Source organism: Apostichopus japonicus, chromosome 19 (assembly GCF_037975245.1).
Source record: "Apostichopus japonicus isolate 1M-3 chromosome 19, ASM3797524v1, whole genome shotgun sequence".
NCBI lineage: Eukaryota > Metazoa > Echinodermata > Holothuroidea > Aspidochirotida > Stichopodidae > Apostichopus > Apostichopus japonicus.
In genome coordinates, this window is record NC_092579.1 from 13,298,638 (window position 1) to 13,323,923 (window position 25,286).

The 25,286-nt window shown below is 38.6% G+C and overlaps 2 protein-coding genes across 5 annotated transcripts in view; one reads left to right on the top strand and one right to left on the bottom strand.

Moving 5' to 3' along the window:
* Positions 1-1,229: 1,229 nt before the first annotated feature.
* Positions 1,230-17,208, bottom strand: LOC139959895 (uncharacterized). 4 transcript variants are annotated; one of them, XM_071957810.1, is made up of 4 exons: positions 17,061-17,208; positions 3,772-4,032; positions 2,578-2,766; positions 1,230-2,088 (listed from the first exon to the last, which is right to left on the bottom strand). In XM_071957810.1, exons 1-4 carry the CDS (start codon positions 17,119-17,121, stop codon positions 1,616-1,618), a joined length of 984 nt encoding a protein of 327 aa, XP_071813911.1. In that variant the 5' UTR covers positions 17,122-17,208; the 3' UTR covers positions 1,230-1,615. The 4 variants fall into 4 exon arrangements, with proteins under 4 accessions (XP_071813911.1, XP_071813912.1, XP_071813913.1 ...); XM_071957811.1 differs by lacking the exon at positions 17,061-17,208 and adding an exon at positions 4,697-4,760 and having other exon boundaries at positions 1,231-2,088; XM_071957812.1 differs by lacking the exon at positions 17,061-17,208 and adding an exon at positions 5,103-5,152 and having other exon boundaries at positions 1,232-2,088.
* LOC139959894 (galanin receptor type 1-like) overlaps positions 6,860-25,286 on the top strand; it is a 75,536-nt gene continuing 57,109 nt past the window's right edge. Inside the window, exon 1 of the mRNA XM_071957808.1 lies at positions 6,860-8,191. Coding sequence (XP_071813909.1) covers positions 7,728-8,191 — 464 coding nt within the window. The 5' untranslated portion in view covers positions 6,860-7,727. The remainder of the gene's footprint in view (positions 8,192-25,286) is intronic.

The window sequence follows — 25,286 nt, forward strand, 5'->3', positions numbered from 1 at the left end:
GCTGTTGTAGTTCTGTTTCCCTCTGACAAACGTTGGTCGTCCCTTCAGATGTTGAAACTTTGCCATCAAAGTATATGTTGAGTATGTGTCCATGCTCAATAACCTCCATTTGTTGTATCAGCAAGGTAATTAAGTTCATTAACTATTTTCTTGTTGTGGCTTGCACTACCCTTCTTGGCATAAAACCTTTGAAATTTATTCACAAAAGTAACTCCAAACTGCCTGTACCAAGTTCAATAAGAGTGTAATATTGCCAATTCTTCAACTGTCAAATATAGTTTAGAAAATAATTCAATATAAATCCTGGCAATTTAAGTCACTTCCATCACCAGTGGCAGCACCAAGAAGAGGGAACATGGGTTTTGCATGCCCCAATCATATGCTTGCCCTACCCCAGTATCCCCCACCCCCCCCCCCCCGTAAAGTCCTGTGACTTTGCCTGTGAAATGCACTTGACATAGGTGCATTTTGCACTTCCAAGAGGTTTCCCTCAGAAACTGTTTTGCTTGCATCCATATCTCCCCCACGACCCCTCACTCTGGAAATTCTGGTGCCATCACCTGACATAATCTATGCAAAATTTTCTGCCACTAGAGCAAAGATTGATTACCAACTGACAGGTTACTATTTAAGTTTTCAACTAATAAGGCTTTTGTTTTATGGATGCTGAGCCTTCCCAGCCCCCCCCCCACCCCCATGAATATGCAAGATATATCTTGTACAAGTATCGACATCCAGGGAACAATTCCTTCTCTTGAAAGACAGTGGTTGATCACTTTGAAATAAACCTTCCTTCCCATTTTACCTGCCTGCTTCCTCCCGCTGTGAGAGTCATCACAATAGTTTAGTAATGTTGTAACAATGACGTATGAATTTCTTTGAATTCTCTCATGAATGATCAATTTCAGTCTGTTCTTGTTAGCCTCTGAAGGGTCCCCTGCCCTGTCAATAATTATGTGTATAAATCACATCAGCAAACTGCGTAATCTTGATGAAACACATGATATTGTAAACAATCTGACCAAAATCTAAAAAAGTTATTCAGCTCGGAATATGGTGATGTTAAATTGCATAACATCACTTTTTCTTACAAAAGAGTTCACAGTATATCAATATGCTGGGGTATCAGTAACAAATGAAACAAAACTGTGACTATTTCTCTTAAATTTAAATATTTTTTAAATATTTTTTTCTAGAAGTTAATAATATGACATGACATCTTTAAATTTCCAGTTAAAAGTTAATTTGTTAAAAATTTTGAGACTAAACAATTGAAATTTGTGGCAAACTCCCATATATTTATTTAATCGCATGTAGAACAAGGTTATCTTCTGCACATCAAAATATGGACAGAAAAAGGGTGATATAATTTAATCTCAACTTGTAACATTTTGTAATACTGAAACTATTTGTAGCCTGCTGGCATAAAGTTGCCACTGTAGTACTGATAACAAATGAAACGTGTGTGAAAAAAAGAATAGGTTCGAATCTTAAATCATCAAACACTTAGATATGACATATTTTTATACTCTGTATACATTTCCCGATGTAGACTGTATACTTTAGGGTTTGTCTCAACGTTACATAGACGTCAAAGATTTTTTTGTTTGGGACATCACATGTGTTCCACTTTCTGAATTTTCCACCTTTCACTGTTTCCCTCCCGTAAGTTTTTAATAGCTAATTCATACGCTTTGTCGGGTGTAAATCCCACCAGAGCAGTTCCAACTAATTCGATACCCTCATTTCTCGCTAATTCTGCGACCCTTTGCTCGATTGTCTGGGGTGATGAGTAAATCCATTCCTTCCTGATGGCTTCTGTGTTTTCTGTCGACTCACATCCTATTTGTTCTGTAGTTTGTCTAGGATTACTGACCGACTTTTCATTTTCTTCTGCTGTCGTTTGATAACTCTCGACATTACATGCTACTTCGATGTTCCCCCTGTGAGGGAAAGCCATGGCTTGAACACCATTTAATCCTCCAGGACTGGTTCCTCTAATGGCCTTAGCGATACGACGACCCACGGCAAGGTCCTGAGTTTTGATTGTCACATTACAGTTCATGACATAGTACGATGCACCAATGCCTATTTATGACATGAAATGAAAAACAGAATGGTTGAAATAATGAACCAAGTCATTTGATTCTCATATTTTAGTAGAGGTGATATTTTTGGCATTTGAACTTGTTTCTTACCAGAAACTGAAGATACTAATTATGTTCCTAGGTATATAAACTGCTATAAATTTTTGCTGCTAAGTAGCAGTTTCTACATTCTGTTCCAATACCAGGACAAACTGTTTAACATTTTTTTTCACATAGCCGCTACCAATCGAAGGCTATATTATTCCAGATGTTTGGTTTCCAATAATGGGCAAATTATTTGATCAACTTTACTGATAAAGAATAAGTCGACTATCAAGCCGGTAAATTACAAACTAAAACACAGGAATGTGTATTTTAGTCTAAAAGAAAAAACAATACATAAAACACAAAAGTTAACTGTCAAGAACATGTAAAGAACATAAAAATATAAATATATTTTGGACTTATATTTTAATTATAATTAACCTACCAGTAATTCCAAATCTTTTACATTTTGAACCCAAATCAGAAGTTCCAGACTCGTAGTCAACACTTGAATGTCCCCGGAACCACCCTATCTCTTTTCTCCGATCAACCAGTGACTTCTTTTCCTCGTCGGCGCTTCCAAAGAGAAAGCAAGAAAATCCGTCAATTTTATCAACCAATTGACAAGCGATATCTACAATAATACAAAGAGAAGCGTTTGTAATTATGATCAAACTTAACGTACAATATTTAGGTAGTACGATATATGATTAGGGATAATTTTTTTAAGAAGGGCTCACGTGGCAAATTGTGAAAGGTATGCCTGTCTATGTAAGCCCTCTGTGTCAAATCAATTTCGAATATGGCAGCTCCCTGGTGATATTACATTTTATTAAAAAAGTAAGAAATATGACAAATTAATTAACATTAATTAACTTAACTAGATAGTAGCTGACACCTTCAAAACTAATTTTCTGGACCATCCTTTGTACTGTATTCTATCCTATTCTTCAGCAATATCTTGCTTCAAATTGGTTACAGTTCTTGTTGTTTCCTCGAATATTTGAAACTTTTACAGCTAAGCTGATGTAGGGCACTGCTATGAGATTTATGGTGTGTGATGAATCTTCATAAACCACACGATAGGCTACTGTACTTTAATCTGCAGCATTGTCAGACACTACAATAACATTTTCACTTACATAAAATTTTCACTTACATAGTTAGGAGTGTTAGCTCAGTGGTTAACGCCGGTGCCTTTCAATCATAAGGTCCCAAGTTCGAGTTACTCCAAGATTTATGTATGTCGACCAGTTACAGAGTTGGTGACAATAGACAATTCATAATCATGGACGTTAAATATGAAAGTAAGAGACTGACTTCGGTCAGCTTGCAGCTTGGATAAGCCAATGAGGCTTCTTCGCGAATTCCTGCTTGCAGGAGGATCTAAAATACATACATACATACGTAACATTATAAAGCCTATCATAATTAACAATGCCGCATCATGCATTTAGTGCTCATGAAGAACTACCAATGTTGAGAAGTTGCAGGAAACTTAGGGTACCATTTTTTTCATCATTAAATTAAAGTTGCATTTTCTTGGAAATATAATAATGCAGTTCCCTTTAAGAGGTTAGAAAATTGTTCATACAACATGAACATTGTATTTTCACTCATCTTTTTTTAATGTTATTACCATTTGCTATGTTCCCACATTTCTCAAGAGAAACAGCGGTGGAGAGTGGGTGTATCGGTATTAGGTCTACTGCCCCCAATCTTGGGTGAATTCCATTGTGCTTGGTCATGTCAATCTGTTGAGCAGCCAGAGTACTGGCTGCTACGACACTTTTCGCCAAGTAATCCACATGTGCAGCAATAGTAATGACCGATCTGTTGTAGTCATAGTCTGTGAAAATGTTCAGAACAGTTGTAGGAACAGCAAGACCATCTGATGTCTCTGTAATGACAAAAATAATCCAAACAGTTTAAGGCCAACACGGTTTGTAAGGCAATCTCGACACTCTCCTAAATTTATGTGCTAATATCTCCTGGCAAAATTTGATTTATACAGGAATTTTTCTATTAAATTGTGATCAGAAATGGACCACACACATGTCCTTACCTAGCTGGGTTGTACTGTAGCATTGAGAAATCATTTCTGTTTTGGGGAAAAAAGTTTTAATGTAAATTGCTTTTGCCAATTAAGGCCATTCCAATTATATATATTATTGCAGAGGTGATATGTTCAACTCAAAAAAATCCTTTAGTTATATTTATACGACTATACTGTTTAAGATTTTGCCAACCAGCCCAATTTTCTCCAGATTTTTGTGATGGAGGAGACATGACAAGATGACATAGGCTGCTAGTCAAAGCTTGTGCAAACCCACACAGGTTATATTTCACAAGAAATAAGTACAATTTCACTCATTTAGCAGTCACAGCTATCTGGAAAAGATCACATTAATTATTGTATATAATTGTACATGTTTGCATATATACTGTATGCGAACATGTACTCTCACGTCGTGGAGTCAATACATCACACAGCAACTCAAGGCAAGTATTGAAAAGATGTGTGAGCTATAGGATTTTTTTAAATATCAAACATGGTTATTTACTCTTCAAATAGTTGAATGCCGGCCATGCATCATCTGTACGAAAGGCCATGGTGAATGGAGAACTGTGCACTGAATTACCGGACTGTCTAGCCTAACCCCGGACATCTGGACCCATACTGGATGTGTTAGCTCAGTGGAGTGTTAGCTCAGTGGAGCTTAATGGAGTGTTAGCTCAGTGGTTAACACCGGTGCCTTTCAATCATAAGGTCCCCGGTTCGAGTCACTCCCAGATTAATGTATGTCGTCCAGTTACAGAGTTGTTGACAATTAACAATTCATAATCATGGACGTTAAATATGAATGTGAGAGACTGACTTCGGTCAGCTTGCAGCTTTGATAAGCCAATTAGGCTTCTTCGCGAGTTCCTGCTTGCAGGAGAATCTAATATACATACATACATACTCACTGGCGTGGCCTACCATCGTCCCTACTCGAGAATCCCATACAGCCTAAGCAAACATTTAACTCGCGAAACTAATACCAACATAAATTTACGTACCGCTTGAAAACCCATCATTTGCATTTGCCGCAGCAGATGCCACTGCCTCTATTATTTTCTTGTTTTGCCCTTCTGAAACATTTAATAAAAATACTGCAAGATTTTTGATGGACATATGGTGGTCACGTCGGAAGAAATTAACGAAGTGAACAAACAGTGAATCGTATGCACAAGTCACTCAGCCTTCTGTTTTCAGAAGGTGTTTACGAATCAGTGCAAAATTTCCGCAGAGTATTTTATCCGGGGCATATTGTTATAGTTCAGTTTAAAATATCCCAGCCACAGGTCAGTGATCCCAGCGGATAGAATAAATTCGTTGCATAATATCCCCTCAACTCAGTATACATCAAAGGTGACACAGGTGTTGTAACAAACTTGGGTTAGTGGCGTGCGCAACGGCGAACAACCACCGATCGTCAGTCGGGCTTCAAGGGATCAGTCGGTTTTAATAAAGGGTGTGAAGACTCGCGCAAAAAGAAACGTCTAATGCCGGTAATCTGACCTAGTTTCGAATGAGTTGTAACAGAAAAACAGAAAATACACACACACAGCTTGCTACCATCGGTAAAAAGACACTAGTGCATGGTCAGTAGGCCTACATACAGCTGCGGTCAATACCCACAGCACAGTGTACAAACATTTCAGGTCCAGCTAAAAAAAACAAGGTCTCACGTTTCATTTCTGTACTGTCTGTATTTTGTAGCGATTCGAACAAAACGTCACTTGCAAGCAACGGAAAGTTAACTTTTTCAGATGGCCGCACGCGGTATGGGTCTAGTCTTCAATGCCTTTAAGCTTTTTGTTTTTTAAATTTTCAGCCGGCAAAGAATTGGACCACTACGAAGGAATTACCATACCTCCCCCTATTATTTCAACCTCACAAAAGTGTTTATAAGTGAAATGTGTTTTGGGTTACTTATGTAAACCTCAAATTTATAGTCTGCATATGCCTCAGAAATGCACTTTTTTTCGTCCAAATTAAAAACAAATTCTGGGGTTGGGGACCCCATACCCCCTAAAATTGATAGGAAACGATTTCAATGACCCCAGGGGAGCAACCCCCTCAGCCCGTTACAAAATCCTTGGTTCACTCCTGCCTCCCCCCCCCCCCCCCCCAGTAAAGGTTCAGTCCCCTTCGTATATCAGTGAAAGGAAAGTTTGAATTTAGTATTATTTATTAGCACAACCTTCCTTTGAGAGCTACCTAATAGACCTAAATTATAGTGTAAAGTATGACTCAGAATGTACCATTTTACTAAGTTTATATAATTTATATTTAATTTATTCATCATTCCGTTGTGCAATACACCTTATTATCACAGTTATAGGCTTATAGTGTTAGAACGGCATGAACGAAAGAAAATGCTTTTCGATGAACAACATAGTGCATCTCCTTTGGATGTATCCGTTTTAAGGAAAGTCACCCAAGATTGAGCCAATGGCTACGTAAACCAAACAACATGGTCCACTCACGAGTCTACCTGTCTACCAGTCTACCGGTCTCCCTGTATCGAGACTAACCGTTTGATCATGACTGTGCAACCATGCTTCACAAACAAGAACAACAGTTTTCAATGGAATATTGCGCGAGTGAATGTGTACAATGGGGTGTCAGTAATTTTCTGTTAACTCAGTTTTCTGTTTACGCCCTCAATGCAGCAAGCATCTCAGTTACCAGCTAGATATTTTTTACCTTCAATAAGGGCGAACCTGAGTCGTGAAACCTTTAACACATCAGTGTCAATTTTATATGATCAAATAACAGTTGATCTATCATTCCTTGTCGTGCCCAAGATATGTATCAACGCCTCAGCTAGCTTGAAGACGAATCCCCCAAAAAATTGAAAGGTCGTAGCCATTGGTTGAAGCGAAACGATGAATAATCATGAGCCAAGCTCGAGTGTCCAAACGATAAACCAGTGCTTGTATACGCGACTAATTACACCGATATGGCACAGTCGCGGCAAAATTTAACTTCTCTGGGTATTCGCGTGTAACAAATTGTTCAACAACGTTGGTTATTCTCAAAATGAAGCGAAGATCATTTACAAAACGTCTTTTCATTGGATAATTTTCAAAGTTAAACTTCTTGCATAATTTGAGTTACATCAAAAGGAGAGGAATTAGTGCCTTGGGAGATCGTATTTGGTATAACAATTTAAAACCTGGTTTTATTCTGCAGCCATCGAAGGACTATGGATTCAACACGCTGATTTTCTTTCTTTAATATTTGTTTTTTATAGAACGTTTGAAATTTGTCTTTGGCGACGAAAGGACGAATCGTGAGATATCACTTTTTTTGATCTACCGCAGAAGGAAAGACGGAAACTCGTTTGGGCAAAAAACGTTTTGGGTAGAATTCGACAACAAAATCTTTGTGTAGAAACCCACGAGAGCTCCAAGAATGGTTAATAAGGCCTCCACAGGATCATGCTAATTTGACATTGTTGCTATTGTTATATTCAAACTTAAAATCGTTGCCTTTTATTGTTTGTAGATTTTCGTGAAACCAGGCCATTGATTGTTTTCACGATGAATTCTACTCTCTTAACAAGTTTTAACGATACCCCTTATGATTATAGTTTCTCTTACAACTTCACTGATTATTATGATGATTCGGAACCACCAATAGATGCCTTAGTCAACATCGCTATCATGGTGCTTCTATTTATAATTGGTATTCCTGCTAACGCTATTGTCATTATCGTGCTTCTGTTTTCACGAACTAAGGGATTTTCCGTTACCTCGATGTACATCATCAACATGGCAGTTGTTGATCTGTTGATGTTGAGCATACAAATACCAATGAAGATCGGAGAGCTGGTAGCAGTATACACGGATGAAAGGGTCATCCTCATTCACGTGACGCCGTGGCTATGTAAAATCGCAGTAGGAACCATTTACGTTAACATGACCGTCAGCATATTGACCTTGATGGCCCTATCGATCACCCGGTACTGTGCCGTCATGCACCCGGTGGGAACACGCGCCGACCGGTAAGTCAGGGGTGTTTTGGATATCATTTTAAATTTAAAACGAATAGATTATATAGCTTTAAACGTGTGTATAGGCCTCTACATTAGCTAATATACGGTATACCGAGTACATAGGGATTAAGCAAGGAGACAGATGAATGAATGACATGAATAAATGAATGACTATGAATAAATGAATGACTATGAATGCATGAATGACTATGAATGAATGACTATGAATGAATGCATAGCAATTTCTAAAAGTTGTCGGTATTGGTCACATAATTTGTGTGTTGAAATTGCCCCCCCCCCCCCAATAAAATCTGTCCTGAAGTGTTATAACCTTTCAAATTCAAACACTGGGTAGTGTTCGACAAAGTATTGTCTCACGGTGCGGGAAAATTCAAACACTGAGGAGTGTTTAGACAAAGTATTGTCTCACGGTGCGGGAAAATGCAAACATTGAGGAGTGTTAGACAAAGTATTGTCTCACGTCGTGGGAAAATTCAAGCATTGAGGAGTGTTAGACAAAGTATTGTCTCACGGTGCGGGAAAATTAAAACACTGAGGACTGTTAGACAAAGTATTGTCTCATGGTGTGGGAAAATGCTCCGAGAGTAACAACGAAATCCCTATGATTGAAGTTAGGATATACGTGGCCATAATGTGACGTTCTAGCAAGTTTCAGTATCTGTATGGTAACCCGGGTGAGTGGTATGACGTATGACTGTTAATATATACTTTGTTTAATAATTCACCTCAACTTCCCCATCGGAGGGTGGTTATGTTAATAAACGTGACCAGTGGCGTATTGGACTACCGGCTCCTTAAAAAATGCGCTACTGGGACTGACGCCGGGCCGAAAGGCGCCATGCACCAGGATGATGTACTAAAGGCACCGACATCCTCTTGTCCGCGTAAGGTGTTAGTTCATCCGATGGGCCAAATGTGTCCCCAGTTCACGGCCCCAGCGTCGCCTGTTAGACCGTAGCCCGCCCCAGAAACTCACCGTCAAAATATCGCTATGTGTATAGGAAACCATAACGCAACAGTCTTACATAGTATCACCAGTATGCGGTCACCATTCTTTAATGGTTTCTTGTCTCTTAACCTGAGTATTACTGTTCGTCTGGCTGATTTCAAACATAGTCAACCTGCTTGCTTTACAACATGATTTGATTCTAGTAGCCTGTACCAGCAACTATCATTGCTCTTTGTTATTAGATTTATAAGAAACTGGTTTACCATTTCGGCATGCGACATATATATAAACTTGTTTGTTGACATTTCAAATTTAAAACAAGAATTCAAAACAAGTTTCAGATAGATCTCATGATTCCGTCATAATTAAAATGAGAAGTCCGGTCGTTGCCAAGGATGAAAATATTTTCCTAATAAATCCAGGTGGGGGGGGGGGGGTACTTGTTATTCCCTTGATCCCTTGTATTATCGTCACTATAGGCCTATATAAGCGTCAACGATTAAGAAAATCAAGCAACTACTCCCATTGAAACTTGTAGGCATAAAAGCGGGGAAAACTCCTTGGAATAGAATTTGGTATTCGAATGTAAAGGTTGGCATGCATAAGAGGATTTTTACGGTGTTATATCCGCCCTCATGTCCATTATACCCATATATCCATTTTATGATACAACTACCTTCCCCCTTAACCCACCCAACCCTCTCTCGTATACGTACCACCGTCCCCTCAATTTACCCCACAATCGTGGTAAAATTATAACTGAACAGTCAGGGATCCACTATACTTGGATTATATAAGTATAGCAGCTCTCCGGTCTATAGGACATCAATATCATTAGACGTATCATATAAAGCTGTGCACTGATATGATAACATGTAAATATCGCTTTCGGTGAACCGTATCCGCGTTGTCATGGTCACATGGGACGCGAAAAGGAACATTATATAAGATGATGTATGATTTCGATTGCCATATGGTTGTCTCGTTATATGTAATGCAATTTGCCATAGAACAGTTCACTAGTGATCGTATTATAACGTTCCAATTAACAGTCTGCGATTGAGAATGTATCGATGTAATGAAGTTAAATCTAAAAAAATTAAAAATTTAAATTAATACCGTATCTAAACATAATGTACGAACCACATGTATACATAATGTATGAACCATATTGCATATATATACCTACACGAAACGGCCAGAATATATGCATGCTTCCAAAATTTCATGAACTTGCATGTATATATAGTCTACAGATATTTGTTGTCTGTAAAAGCGACATTAAATACTTCAACTTATACGTACCTGCATGAATACACGAAACTGGCTTTATTTGAAGTGAAATTCATGCCAGGCGTGAAATTAATCGTAGATGTATTTCTTAAAGCACATTGCTATGTACGTGCAGCTACGGTAAAATTTACGGTGGAACAAAATCTGTAGGTTCATACTTTCATTCCACGTAAAGTCGAACTTATCCTCGAAGGTTGTCCCATATTTTGAAGATTGTCATCCGATAACAGACGATTCACTGTCCATGGACTTAAAATGGTAGTCCTTGAAAAAAAAAATCCATTTATTTTATCTCGTTGGTGTTCAATACATTGAAATTTCTTCTAGTCTTAAATACGGTCCCAGAGCTTATTATTTGACACCGAGGGCAAATATCGCTTACCATATATATATATGTAAATAATACCTTGCACGTTGTCATATTGTAAAACTTATAATGTCAACTTTCTTTAGCTTTGACCCTTGAACCTCTGACATTCGCTAGGGTTATCTACTTAAATTGCATAAACGTGGAATGAGTATACATGCAACATGACAACGCCTAAGCAGCAGCAATATTTCTCTTACAAGTTTATCCGGCTAAATGTTAAGGGAAAATATTAGTAAAAGGCTAACCAATTGGTTACTTTGACATTGCAAACCCCTTTAAAGATTCAAACGTTTCCCAAGGTATGTCATTTCACGTTTTACTCGATTCCATCTCTAGCCTTTTGAGTAATCTAGTGTATAACAGGCTCACCAGATACTGAGTGAAAATTACAAAACTTGGGACGAACAACCAAGAAAACAATATTCGGCATGTATGTTGAAAGAAAGAAATTTATCTATTATAAGATCTCTAAACTAGACAAGATGAATGCAAAATGCACCAAACGTAAGTAGTGTGTCTCACATAGTTTTTAAGTCTGCACACAAGTGTTTATCGTAGCTTACGTTACTTGTAAAGTTATATCTTCACCACCCCCACCCTCACCCCTCCCCTCCCCTTCTCTCCCCTGTCCACAGCTCCTGTGACTCTGGAGGAGACCAATGTGAAAATTGGGGGTGTGCATGCAAAAATGTTTCAATACATACGGCTTTAGTCCACCAGGAATGCTGACATAATGCGGCATAACTTTTCCAAAATATCCCACAATAGGAAAAGAAGAAGAAAAAAACCCAGCATTCTCCCAAATGGAGACATTTTTTTTTTCCACAGCGGATCATTTGGAGTAGTTGTTAATCAAAGATTCCTGTCATATTAGCTGATAAGATGATACTTGGGTCGGTGTCTCCTTTAAGGTTTTGCGTTGTTTTATAACGTTTAGATAATATGACCATAATACAGATTGAACTAGCCCAGCCTCTCCCTTCTTTTGAGGAGATTACATTGTACATACATGTAAATCAAGCCGACTGAGCATGTATATAACAACGGTATAAATATCTTCATTTGACAAAATACGTTTATTGCGTGTGTTTACGTTCCCCCTCAAAACCTGCGTGGCCCCCATCAGCATCAAGTGATTGATATAGCTATACTATGTATGATTCGGCGTGAAAAAAAAAAGAAGAAAGAAACATCGTTTATCATTCTTGCACGTTCCTTGTTTAATATATTGCGTTTGTGGTAAGAATTTTTACTCTGAGGTAACGAACTTCCATATATAATTGCTTGTTTATTTCAATATTATACAAAAAAACGTATTAATAACTATAGTGCGTGCCTTCGTTGAGGTTGCAAATTAATTTTGTCCTATAATATATAAGCCTAAGTAAATCTAAACATGTAAGTTTTTCAGAACGACACTGGATATTCGTTGCCAGTTACAATGTGGAATTATTTTGATGTAATGCTATAAAGTGTAAATATCTGTACTTTCCTCTCGTATCATGCTTCAAAGCACTCGTATTGACAATTTGAATAGTTCAAAGTGGCATGCACGAGGTAGGGGAGGGGGGGGGCAGGGCGCAACGGCCCACACTTTTCATCGTCATTCGGGTGAAATTTTTCTAAATCGGGAGATTTTTTACATTGTAATATGATGACCTGTACCGTATACTTATCCATAATGTTGACAATGCGGCGTTGCCAAAAAAAAAAAAAAAACTTTTCTAGACTTCTTATGAGTAACATTGAGTTTATATTTATCCGACGCATTTCATTCAAAAGTAAATTTCTATAGGTGTACTGAAGTTCAAATCCACAGCGGTTACTTCTTACCCCCGTTGGTATTTCCGTTACTGTGGCTTTCCGGGTTGGTCATTTCTTTATAACACAATTATAATCGTACATCTATTGTTTTAGAGAGCATGCATAAATATTTGGCCTCTTGTCTCAAACCAAATGATCTGTAAACAGCCGTATTTTTAGATACAATTGCGTCAATAGTCAATTAACAAAATAGATCTTGGAGCAATCCCTGTCAACATTTATAACTCGATAGCGTCACACAGGCATGAATGTTAGTATGTCAATAATGAAGCAGATATACAGATATACAAAGAGAATGCAACTCATAGGACATGAAGTGTCGATGCTATATGTGGCCTGCAAAATCGGACATACTAAGCTTAAAATGTAACGTAGGTACCGTTATTTGGTAAGGTGTTCCAAACGCATAGTCTGGATCCCCCCCCCCCCACCCCACTCTTGTCCGCTCCACCGCTCCACCAATCAACAGACATCAAAAATCGGAATAGAAGAAATAAAGATTGGATTTTTTAATGATAAGAATTAATGTTTTATATACGTTTATGACGATGTAGCGGTATATGGTTGGATGTGTTGGTTAATTAATGGGAAGGGGAATGGGAAATTCGTCCACAAAATTCCTACCCAATAAATATACACCGTACGTAAATACTCTTGAATATTTGCTCTATCCTATACTCAAATAGATGTATGTGAAGATTTTTTAGAATGTTTATACTTTGCCGCAGCTAGAAAATGTTCGTCTCCCTTCTGATCCCCGCACCCCCTGACCCCTCCCGATCCACTTCCTTACTAAGAGATCTACTGATCACGCCACTGTGCATTAAGAATAAAAAATCAAAGACAGATGATTTTGCAAGCACACCTCTTAACATCTTCTTCCCGGGTCCTCAAATACAAGGATCCAAGGGCGTAGGAACCGGGGGCTGGGGGGGGGGGGGGGCGCCAGCCCCCCAGTGAAAAATATGGAGGGGCGGAAGTATCATTCCGCCCCCTGCTTCGCAAGTCAGAAAACCCCTTTTTCAATTCCAAATGAGAAAAAAATCTCATTTGGAGCACCAAATTGCATCTAAGGCCAGGTGAAAATGCAAAAGTTTTTACAAAATGGAGTGGGTGTTGAAGTGTGCTACATTGCACCAAATTGCATCTGAGGCCACCTGGAAATGCCAAAAAAAAATCCAAAGGGAGGGGGACGCCCTCCCCTTAGACCCCTCCCCCAGGCCGGCCATCAGTCCCTCCACTCAAAAGTACCTTCCTACGCCACTGCAAGGATCAGTGGTGTTATTTTACTCTACATAATCAGTTGTATAGTCACTGTGTACACCATGATACATATGCATGAATATACTGTACATGCATGTATATATAGTCACTCTAGGGATAGTGCTGCGGGAGACATATTTACCAGTATATGTATCCGATAAAATCTCCCAGCGAGACTCTTTATAGCTTGTCCCCTCATGCTCCCCTTCGCAAGCCCATGATTACCATACGATTTGTCTTGTTAACAGCTGTTTCCGCCGGAAGGCGCTTCAGCGAGCCAGGGGCGAAGCCCGTGGCCGGTGAAAATTAGACTCCATGGTTTGAGAACTGAACAATTTGAGAGTGCGTAAATATGAACTTTGTGGGCCTGGTTCGCAAGCCCAGACAAAATGTATACTTTTTATATGCGTCTTATATTCTTGACAAACAAACAAACCATGGAAGTGACATAACAATAGTCGAACAACTATATATATTTAATCCTTTTTGGGATTTGGTTTTAAGTTGTCAATAAATCTACTACCGGTTTGCGGGCATTCCCTGCTTCCGATTGGTTTTGTGTGGGTCCAGTGGTTTGTTTTAGGTTTCGTAAAAGGACACCTTTGTCCTTCCTGTAGACATCCTCTCTCATTTCTTTTCAATATAGTATTCATATCATCAATGTCACCCTTAACCAAGAAATCGTCCGCTTTAACATAGTTCAATTTATCGATACAAAGTCATATAACTTAGATAATCTACTGAATTTTGTTACACAAACATTGCCATGGTTTGACCATATTCTTTTCAAAGAAAAGTCACCCAAGAAAGAACCTGTGCACGATAAACCAAACAACCGAACGACTGTTCCTCTCCCAACCCCCAGTCCCCTTGCATCGAGACTGTATGATCATCAGGTGTGTAACGCGATTCTCCTAGAAGCGAACATAATGCTACACATGCATGCTCTCAGCCAAAAGGATGAGAAACATAGGTTTTGACCATTTCCCCACCCCCACCCCACCCCCAAAGTATACATAAGTATGTTTCCCTCTTCATTTAAAATCTACTCAAATATGATACATGTGTTGTAACTGTTCTTTAATGACGCTATGTAATGGACAATTTTGCACACTCCCTCTCCCACCCCCCCCCCCTCCCTCTAACCCAATAAAAATGTGAGAACAACATAGCTACAGTATACAGTTTCAACAGTGAAAAAGATATAACTTCCGCTGTATTAACAGTATGTATGGAGTCTTCGCTCTCACGAAGTCAGACGTTTCCCCTGTTTTGTTACGGTACCTATTTGACTACACCCCCCTCCCCCTCCCGTTTCCAGCTTCTAAAGCATTCTCTCGTTCTCATTGTCACGTGACATTACACTCAACGATCAGGAATATTAAACAATAACCATGCATACATAACAATAGTAATGGTGTATGTATTGTTGTTCGTAAAGTCCAATTAGTTTTGGCCATACTCTTGAAACATTTAATTTCCTTTGTATAATGAACTCCCACTGTGTTCTTTGTTAACAACGTTGTAAAGTTTTTAAATATTTTACATGTTTGTTAGCATGCAAAATCATTCGCATTGCCTTTAGGCTCAGTATTCTAACTATACATTAATAAGAAATAGATCAACACGAAACGGAAAGAAATTTAATTACAATATCAGGTCATAAGAGCCTCCGAACGTAATGGATCTTGTAGTCTCAATTTGTTTTCCCTTTTTCTATCATTTTCGTCTGATATTCTTCTTTCATTCTGAAAATGGCATTCAATGAAGCTCTTTTAATACAGACAATAAGACAGTTTTAATGAATACCTTGGAAGTAGTGAACAAACAATTCACAGACCCAGCTATAAGAACTTTACAAGTAAAAAAGATACCTGTAATGCCTATATTATAATCAGATTTCAAGAACACTCAAATCGAGTTGTGATCAGATTTTTAAGTTCGAGCGGGGTGTCAAAGAAACCAAATATAGAAATAACTTCTTAACAATTTTTTTTTTGTATTCCATCACCCCACCGGTGGACTTTGCCCTCACCGTACCCATGCACCTTGCCATAACCATACCCATGCACCGTGTCATCACCCCACCCATGCACCTTGTAATAACCATACCTATGCACCTTGTCATCACCTCGGACATTCTATTATCTATAGTTTTGAAACCTGTCAGTGCGCTCAAGGATCGTCCATGCTACGATATGTAATAATAACCCAATGCATGTCTGTTAATGGATTTTTTTCTTTATAAAGAGAAGAAAAACTCGACCGTATCATCACCATTCTCATTACAAAGTCTGAATTTCTAGGGATAGAGTGGGATGGGGGTGTCCCAGATATATATTTAACAACTTCAAATGTTATAAGATAAACTCTTTGGTGAAAAGTCATTTTTCATGTTTTATCAAGTTTAATAAGACAAATATGGAAATAATATGAGATCATTCAGAAACAGTATATTTCTATCATGCTCTATGCATGGTCACTGTGTAGCTTCGGTAACAGTATTTCTGTCTGCTATGGTTCCCTCAGATTTAGTACTAGGTTTAGTGTTATTTTTTAAACTGTACTATGTGTTGTGTTATAGCCCTTTTTACAGGGGAGGCTACGATGTTGTGCCATGAAGGAAAGGGGTACCCCTCTCATGAGCGTACGTAGGAGGGAAATGGAGGAGGGGGGTTCGCCCTGGAAATTCAAAGTATAGCAAAATATAATAGAGCTTTCAAAGTGCTATAACTGCCCATGACCCTCTAAGGCTATGAGCTATGCTATTCCACAGATTAAAGAAGAGTGGATCAAGTTGTTGTTAAGCGGAGTGGGGTGGAGAGTGGATCAAGTTGTTGTTAAGCGGAGTGGGGTGGAGAGTGGATCAAGTTGTTGTTAAGCGGAGTGGGGTGGAGAGTGGATCAAGTTGTTGTTAAGCGGAGTGGGGTGGAGAGTGGATCAAGTTGTTGTTAAGCGGAGTGGGGTGGAGAGTGGATCAAGTTGTTGTTAAGCGGAGTGGGGTGGAGAGTGGATCAAGTTTTTGTTAAGCGAAGTGGCCTTGAGAGTGGATCAAGTTGTTATTTGGTTTTCGTGTCCATGCACCCTTTATCTTTGGTGAACATTCTTAACAAAAGTACCAGAATTTGATAATAATTTCGGTATCTACCGCTACTTACCTATTTTTGTTTCTGGCCCCCTCACTTGGAGAAATCCTGGATCCGATATATAGTACTGCATATGTTATTTCAATAATGCAACATAAATGTCGCAGCGTTTTATGCGATCATATATTTAAATGGCAGGCAGTGTAACTGTATACACGTGCACAATCAGCAACTTATAAGAATCATTGCATATTTATATAAATATAAAACGTGATGAATTTTGATTTCGTGTCATGAAGAGAATTCAATCTATGTCTGTCGATTATAAATACTGTTTATTTCATCATTTATTTACGTTATGAATTCACAAATATGTGATAGTCATTGCAGGAGGTCTATATGATACAATTTAATATATGACTTCTAGACAGAAATAAATATTATTTATATGTGTGTGTAACTGTGCAGCCCATAGGTAAAGAAAATAGGAAAGGAACGTGACGAAATGCTAAGTTGTCTAAAAAATGAACAGAAGTTTACTTATAGAGCTCAATCACGTTTTAGTGTACCGGTGTGTACGGTATAGTCAGGTATAGGATTACAGCTATAGGTTTTGACAAGGGCGGGGAAAGAGATTGGAGGGAAGGGTTAGTTGTGTCGATCCAAGGGGGTGGGGCACAGGGTACAGGTACCCTGCCAGGTTTGGGAACCCTCAGAATTATGCCCTTTCATAAATGCCCTTTCATGAAAGTTCCCAATATTTGTAATAAAAAAAGTACGGTACCGTTTGTTTCCATTTTGCGAGCAAAACGTGCCCTTTCATTTTTCAATAAGTGTCTTTTCTTAGGAACATGAAAAACACGAATTACAAAAATTAAGAGAAAAAATAAGTAACATGCAGTCTCTAATTTCTGAGAAGTCCTTCGAGGAATCTCTGACGGACACTTCTGGGTAAAGTAATTGCACATTCCCTCGTTCACACATAATGTAGCATATTAGAACTAACATCCGGTTTTGACCACTCATAAATATCACATGTTAGTATTTGTGAAAGTGGTCAGATGCTGGGGCATATGCACTCTCGTCTGTCGGATAGGGACGATAAATGGCGGTCCCGGGAGAAGGAATGGGAGCGAATTCACACCCCTGCCTCGTTATCCTCTGAACACTTATCGAAAAGAGAATGCTTGAAATAAGCCGGTGTTCATCAACGATCTAAACACGGATAGGGTTTCAAACAAGCTACTGTAATGCTTCCTGATCCGCGGGTCTTTAAACTAAACTAAGCTAAACTATGTTATCATCGAAATGTGGGCCCACCGTCGTTTGGCAATTTTACACACGTTAACCAATCAGCAAGCCTCTGAGGTATTTTCAATCAAGTCTGCTCAACTGAGTTGAAACTTTGAGCGTCATTAAAATTGTATCCAAGTCTCCGAAATGGAATTAACTGTATTTATACCTGCAATTCTTCTCTTAATTATTGAAGACAACTTCTTCTTAAATATATTTTCATAATTAACGCATATATTCTGCATGATAGGATACAAAGATAATTTCTTTTTCATTTTATTCATATATTCTCAATAGCCGTTTGAATTGGTCCAGTTGCATTCTCATGGGGGAAAAAAGAAAGACATTCCATCTTACGTTTGCTTTTCATTAGATTACAACTTAGTCTGTGTGTAAGAGACCTCAAAATTGAATGTGGTCTACCCTATGGGACGCTTGCGTTTATTTCCTCTCCCTCTGCAGAAATTATTGTAGTTCATATTGCAAGAATGCAATAGGTTTAAAGTGCAACATGAAAGAACAGTTGCAGGGGTATGGGGAATAAGGGTAAACGAATCTTCGCCACTAATGCACGCCCCTCCTCGTCTCCTCTCACTGTAACCTCATCCAAGGAATCCCCCCCCCCTCCCCTTCAAAACGCTCTTGACGGTGACAGTGAAAACATGGACCTATGTCGCCGTAACATAATTTTCTTTCACACTTTAGACAGTTAACGATCAGTCAGTGTTTGGTTTCATCGATCATATTCTGCAGAAGGGAAGGTTAGCCCTCGCGGCTAACGTCAATTTTCATCTTTCACCCACAAGAGGGTAATTACAGGTTTATAGATAATTCCGCTTGCCAAGCAGCTTATAAAGGTACGGGTAAGAAAACCACAATAGTATAACTTTATGATTAGAATGCCTATAGAATGAATAGACTTTCTTCCACTCTATAGACCAGTTTATATCATTAGCCTCGACATTATAGTGAATTTGTATACCAGCGATTCTTTTAAGTTGTTTGCCGTCACTTGTGTACTAGGCCTATCCCTAGAGGATTTAAACGCTACGGATATTTTGGAAATCTAGTATTGATATTATAGTCTAGCAGTGTAAAAGATTCTTTTACTTTGATGATGCAATGAAATGCAACATACGTATTCAGTGACTGCATGCATGGCTGGTCGTTATGGTTAAGCAGTCATGTGTTTCCTTGGTATGCTAGACATACTCGTATGTCGCTCGTCACGTTAAAGCAGGGAGTCATGTTGTTTATAGAGTTCTTTTCATATATATATATAGCGCTTGAGTTATTTAGACCTTATGTAGCCTCCGATTCTCGGCCTTTTTGGCTAAGATCATATCTATTGCATTATGTTTCCCATCTAGGGGAATCGTGATACACAACTGACGATGATCACACAGTCACAGTCTCGATGCACTAGCTAGGACTGGGGGTTGAGAGCGAATCACTCGTTCAGTTGTTTGGTTTCTCGTGCCCTGCAGATTCTTTCTTGGGTGCCTTTTCTTAAAAGTACCATATGTATTCCCGTTTTATACTTTTATGGCTGGACCACGCTTTGCCTCTTATACGCTATAATTTAAATCAGTAACAACATAAAAGAAGTCATAAGTCTATGGAAACCACAAAGCCTGTTGAAATGTGTTCGTATTTTTCTATTTGTTTGTTCTTACGGTAGATTAAAGTCATATGCGGAGGTATACATTAGTACAAGATTTAATACTAGCGCCTAGAGCATTGTATTTGCATTGTACTCTTTAAGTGTTTTAACCGAGAGAATTCTACTGTACTCGTGCTAATACTACCGTACTAATGCTGCAACTGTACAACAAGACAATCAGGGGCGTATCCAGGATTTTCCAATAGGGGGGCGCCAGGCATGAATGATCGCCGTCCTGGGGGATGGGTCTAAGGGGAGGGGTGTACAATTTTTGCTTTCGAAGAAGGGCTGAAATGCAAAATGGTGTCATATGCATGGGCGGCGATCCGTACTTCCGAGTGGGGGGGGGATATGACCTTGTTGACTATCTAAGCGTAGCGCCACCATGAGTTGGCGCGAAGCGTACAAGAAAATTTTGGGATTAACAAACCCTCTAGATGGCCGGAAACGGCACTTCCCGAGGTTTCCAAGCGGCATATACCCAACTTTAAAATAGGGATGTCATGTCCGAAATATCTCATAATCAGGATCCAAAATACTTTTTTTTTAATTTCGGGTGTTATTTTGGGAAAATTGCCCCTGTCAATCTTGTTTCAGGCGCAACGTTAGAATGTTCGAGAGCTCTTTTATATTATTCGATGAAGAAAATGGCCTCATGCAGGCTATTACAGGCCTATACACATGCAATACACAATTACACATAGTTACATTCTTAGGTACCGATTGCTAGGGCATCCAGGTGAAACGTGTATTAAGCATTACCCAGGTTACATGAGATTCTCAGCTGTTCGAGGGAACATGTACGTGTGTAGGCCTACTATAGGGCCTATATGAATACTATGAGGGTGCATATATGTACTATATCAATACCGTGGGCGCAATAATACATTTTGTTGTTATAGGGCCAATGAAGCCTACAGTCAACTATTTTTGCTTTATAAAGACGCTTTATTTGAAAAGATCGCACTGCGTTTATGGTAGGCGAGAAATGAAGCTAAAAAAGAGCCGTACATTAACGAAGATGCATAAATGTAGGCATGAAAATATTCTTATCCCTGGCATTTGGTGGGGGGGGGGATATGGTGCATTACATCCCCTCCACCCATTTTCATGGGGGGATATATCCCCCCTCCACCCAGGATCGCCGCCCATGGCCATATGTGATCCATTTTTCGACCTTAATAATAAGCAACATTTCCAGTAAATATGGACACAAAATGCACAATTTAGTATGGCTGGCATCTCACTTAGTGTTTATAGTGATAATACAAACACAATTACCATCTATGTTTCTAAAACTATTATGACGCCGAACTTCGCCAGAACCTTTTTTTTTGCAAACAAAAAATAAAGCATACGGGAGGGGGGGGGGGGGTTGAGCGATCACCGACATCTCACATAAAGGTCGTCATCAAATTTTTTTTTTTTTTTTTTGCTAAACTTTTTTTTTTTTTGGTGACGGCCAATAGGGGGGCGCGCGCCTGTTGCGCCCCCCCTGGATACGCCCCTGACAATAGTCTATAAATAGATCAAAGTAAGAGTTATATATACATGCATATTGAAAGAAACTGAAGACTTCAACTTAGTGGTCCCTGATATATTATTGTGTGAGGGACACGTGCAGGGGCCCAATATATATATATATATATATATATATATATATATATATATATATATATATATATATATATTATGGAATGGAGGTAAACGACAAAGGCAAATGAATATATATAAATGAAAATCGTTATGAGTTGGAAAATCAAGAACAGTGAAAAAACTTCCAGCCTCCACCGGGACCCGAACCCTCCTCCCCCCCCCCCCCCGCCCTACACGCGGGCACCCCAACCAACTAGGCCATGGACGCTGATTGTATGTCCAGAGGTTCGAAACCGGTAAGGAAGGTCGTAATTTCAGTGCAGGCATTTGTCACTTGTATCGAACAATACTAGTTCTGTTTTTGGTGACATATTTTGCCTTACTCTAGAGATCAAACATGATGCTAACCAACTCGAAAATCATTTGTGAATCCTAAAGCCGGATCTCGAAAGAGATACTTTGAACAGACTTTCAAAGTTCGGGTCCCGGTGGAGGCTGGAAGTTTTTTCACTGTTCTTGATTATCCAACTCATTACGATTTTCATTTATATATATATATATATATATATATTTATGTATATATATATATGTATATATATATATATATATATATATATATATATATACTATTTATTTATATATTTAGTAAGCAGATTTCGCAAACACGCCGGCTTGATGACTTTATATAGCCATAATTCATAAATCTTAACCACACACTGGTCGTGAAGAACTGAACAAAATTCCTTCGATCGCAAATTCCTGATTTAATAATTTTCCACTTTTCGATCAGTTTAAGATGATATTGTCTAATGAGCTGAATGATACGTACAATACTGGAAACCAGTGTGTCAGGTTCAATACGCGTTCATCGTTTTAAATTACAGCAGAAAAATTCATACTTATACGGAAAGATTACAAAGAATTTTGCATATTATTATGTAGACTCTGAAAATTGCTGGTTTATGTTTGTTGTGGTGACAGGGAAGACAATGAGAATTTGTCTCTGCTTGCTGGATAGGTCGTATTGTACAATTAGGGGGACGGGACCGCATGTGAAGCATATATATGCATCTTCTTGTTAAGACCCATAGTGTGAACAGCCTAGTGTATACCTTTCTTTTTCACAAAGCTATTTTCCCGTATATATTTGCTGTACTGCCCAGATAACTCAGCAGCAACGCTTTCGATTAATATTTGTATCGGACATATCATCGGGCAGGTAAAATACAATGGGCAAGCACATTCGTGGTAGGCAGAAACGGACTCTGAGGCATGTACAGTTGCACGGGAGAAAAAGAGTATTACAAACGACTTGGCCAAGACTAATACATGCATCGTTGTCGAATGAACCACCATGTGTACTGGTGCATGCCCGGATCAAATGTAGTTTATTCAGCATAGACTTTATAAATATGTATGATGTAATACGTAAGCCATGAATTTTAGGAACCACTAGTAAGAGTCAACAGTCATGCATAGTCGTAAGAAGAGGGCGGGAGGGAGAAGAATTCTTAAATCGAAGGAAGAGCAAAACACCTCCCAAGTCTGCCTTTTATCGATTTCTTTGTTCATCTCATGTTTTTCGCAATGCTTGAAATCCGTTCATTATGGTATCTATTGTATAAACTATAAATACTATCTGATACCTTATTTCTTATATCATTACGCCTCTTAAAATGACGACAGCGTAATAATTGTGATTTTCCCCAATATTATAACCTCATCCCCACTCATCCTCTACTCCCCCCCCCCCACATCTCCCCGCAATAAAGTAGCCCATTAGACTCTTGGCATGCAGAAGCAGTTTGAAGTCATCAGTGTTGCTATATTTAGCATGTTAGAAATTGCTAAAAGTTTGCTATAAAGTATATGCATTCAGGGAAGTTCTGACGCTTCCAATTATTCACAACTGTAAAAGAGGGCGCAATTATACCAATACATTTCTAAAGGACAGGCTCAGGGGTTTTCAATTGAGGGTGGTAATAATAAAAATACTTAGCCTATTGAAGTTTGAAAATAAATGGCCATTATTTGAATTTCTAGCATATTTGGGGACTATAAAATCCGACTATAGCAATAACGAATTGTATACAGCAATGTGAACTCTATTATACTGAATTGAAAATGTTCGTTCACGGTTATCGTGTGATGAGTACACAATTAACAATTAATGATTAACCGACTTCATCAAATCTAACACATACCGTACATCGGCGGAAACAGCGAAAACCAAGGTTTCCCGAAAACTCTACTACAAAAAATGGGGAAATAAAGTACTAGGAGTTATATACCAGTGAATTGAAATTGTATGTGTTTTGTTATTAAGGTAGTCTGTACAGGCCCCAAATTATAGCATGCTATAATTGCTAGAAGTTTCAAAAAGTACTATCCCGGAGGTCTTTACTCGCCAAATTGTACTCAGAAATTTCTAAGGAACACACAAAATGACTGAATTTCCCGATGAGGACACTTTCATTGAAGGTTGTAATAAAAACAGTTTCAGAATTTTGACCAAAGGTGACCATATTTGAATATCTAGCATGTTTGGGGCCAATACAGCATACCAGCATACGTGGGACGTGCATGGGACGTGCAGGTCAACTTTGCTGTGCATTGGTTTAGCTTTCTGTGGGGACCTGTTAAGTTCGTCAGCCCGCTTTGGCAGTAACGTCTTGGTTCCACTGGGTGGTTCCGCGAAAAGCAAGGGTTCAAGATTACAAGGCTGTTAGTGTATAACATGTAGATTGTTCCCTACATGTTTTATCTTCATCTAACGGACCACGATACAACGCACGCAAGCAAAAACCCGATATTTTTTTACCGAATCTTTAACATACGAGAAATATGCAAGGAAATAGACTCACGACATGAAAAGCTCCTTCTATTACAATATTTTTCCTCAAATTTTGTAACATATTTTAAAACAAAGTAAAAATGTTTTCAACAAACCTAGAAACATCTATATACAAAATAAGTAAAAAATAAAACCCCTGATGTGTTTTTTTCCTCAATAAAAAGCTAGGGAGAGCAACAAAAATAACAAATCAAATAGTATCTGAAACTAATGTATAATAGTAGGTAAAACAAAATATGTAATGTTTTTTCACTTTATCGTCACATTTAAAAGTTATAGAAAGTTGGATAAGCGATTCATGCCACGTGACTATTTTTTTCTTGAATTATTGTGCATGGCGTAGTCAATTAGCTGGCTCCACTTAAGACCCCTCCTTGCGACTCTTTGGTGTAAATTGTTTCGAGATGCCCATGGTTTTACCTCAAGCGTTAAAGCTGAAGTGCCGCTTTGTTATTCTCTTCTTCGCTATTTAAGTCATTTGGTATTCAGACGTTGTGAGCTCTCCTCGAGGCATCCTTGAACTAAACCTTATAAAATGTTGTCTTGAAATGTCTTTTTTTCCCTTCAAATTTATTCATGTCTTAAGAATGATGACAGGAAGGAAGGCTAGCGATCATGTGAAAGCTCAAATGCAAAGAGTTGCAATTCTGAAATATTTTAATCAATACATCAAGAGAGATCCGATATCTTGTGAATTATTCAATACATTTTTTTTAAAATATCGATTGATTTTCCATCATTGTAGGCGTGTAGTTTTTCATGTATTTTCTACCACTGTCATTTTTGAAAGAAATATGTTTTTGTATGGGGCGGGTGGAGAGTGAAGAGAGAAGCAGCTGGGGAGGGGGGGGGGTGTCGCTATAGAAACTTTTAGACTTATTTTGAAGCAAAC

What these genes read in the sequence shown, in the direction of transcription:
- LOC139959895 (XM_071957809.1), bottom strand. Translation starts at nt 5,310, where the DNA reads ATGTCCATCAAAAATCTTGCAGTATTTTTATTAAATGTTTCAGAAGGG. An exon ending in ATGTGGGAACATAGCAAATG is followed by an intron (nt 2,767 to 3,771) that starts GTAATAACATTA and finishes GTATTATTGTAG; the next exon opens with ATATCGCTTGTCAATTGGTT. An exon ending in TAAAAGATTTGGAATTACTG is followed by an intron (nt 2,089 to 2,577) that starts GTAGGTTAATTA and finishes TGTCATAAATAG; the next exon opens with GCATTGGTGCATCGTACTAT.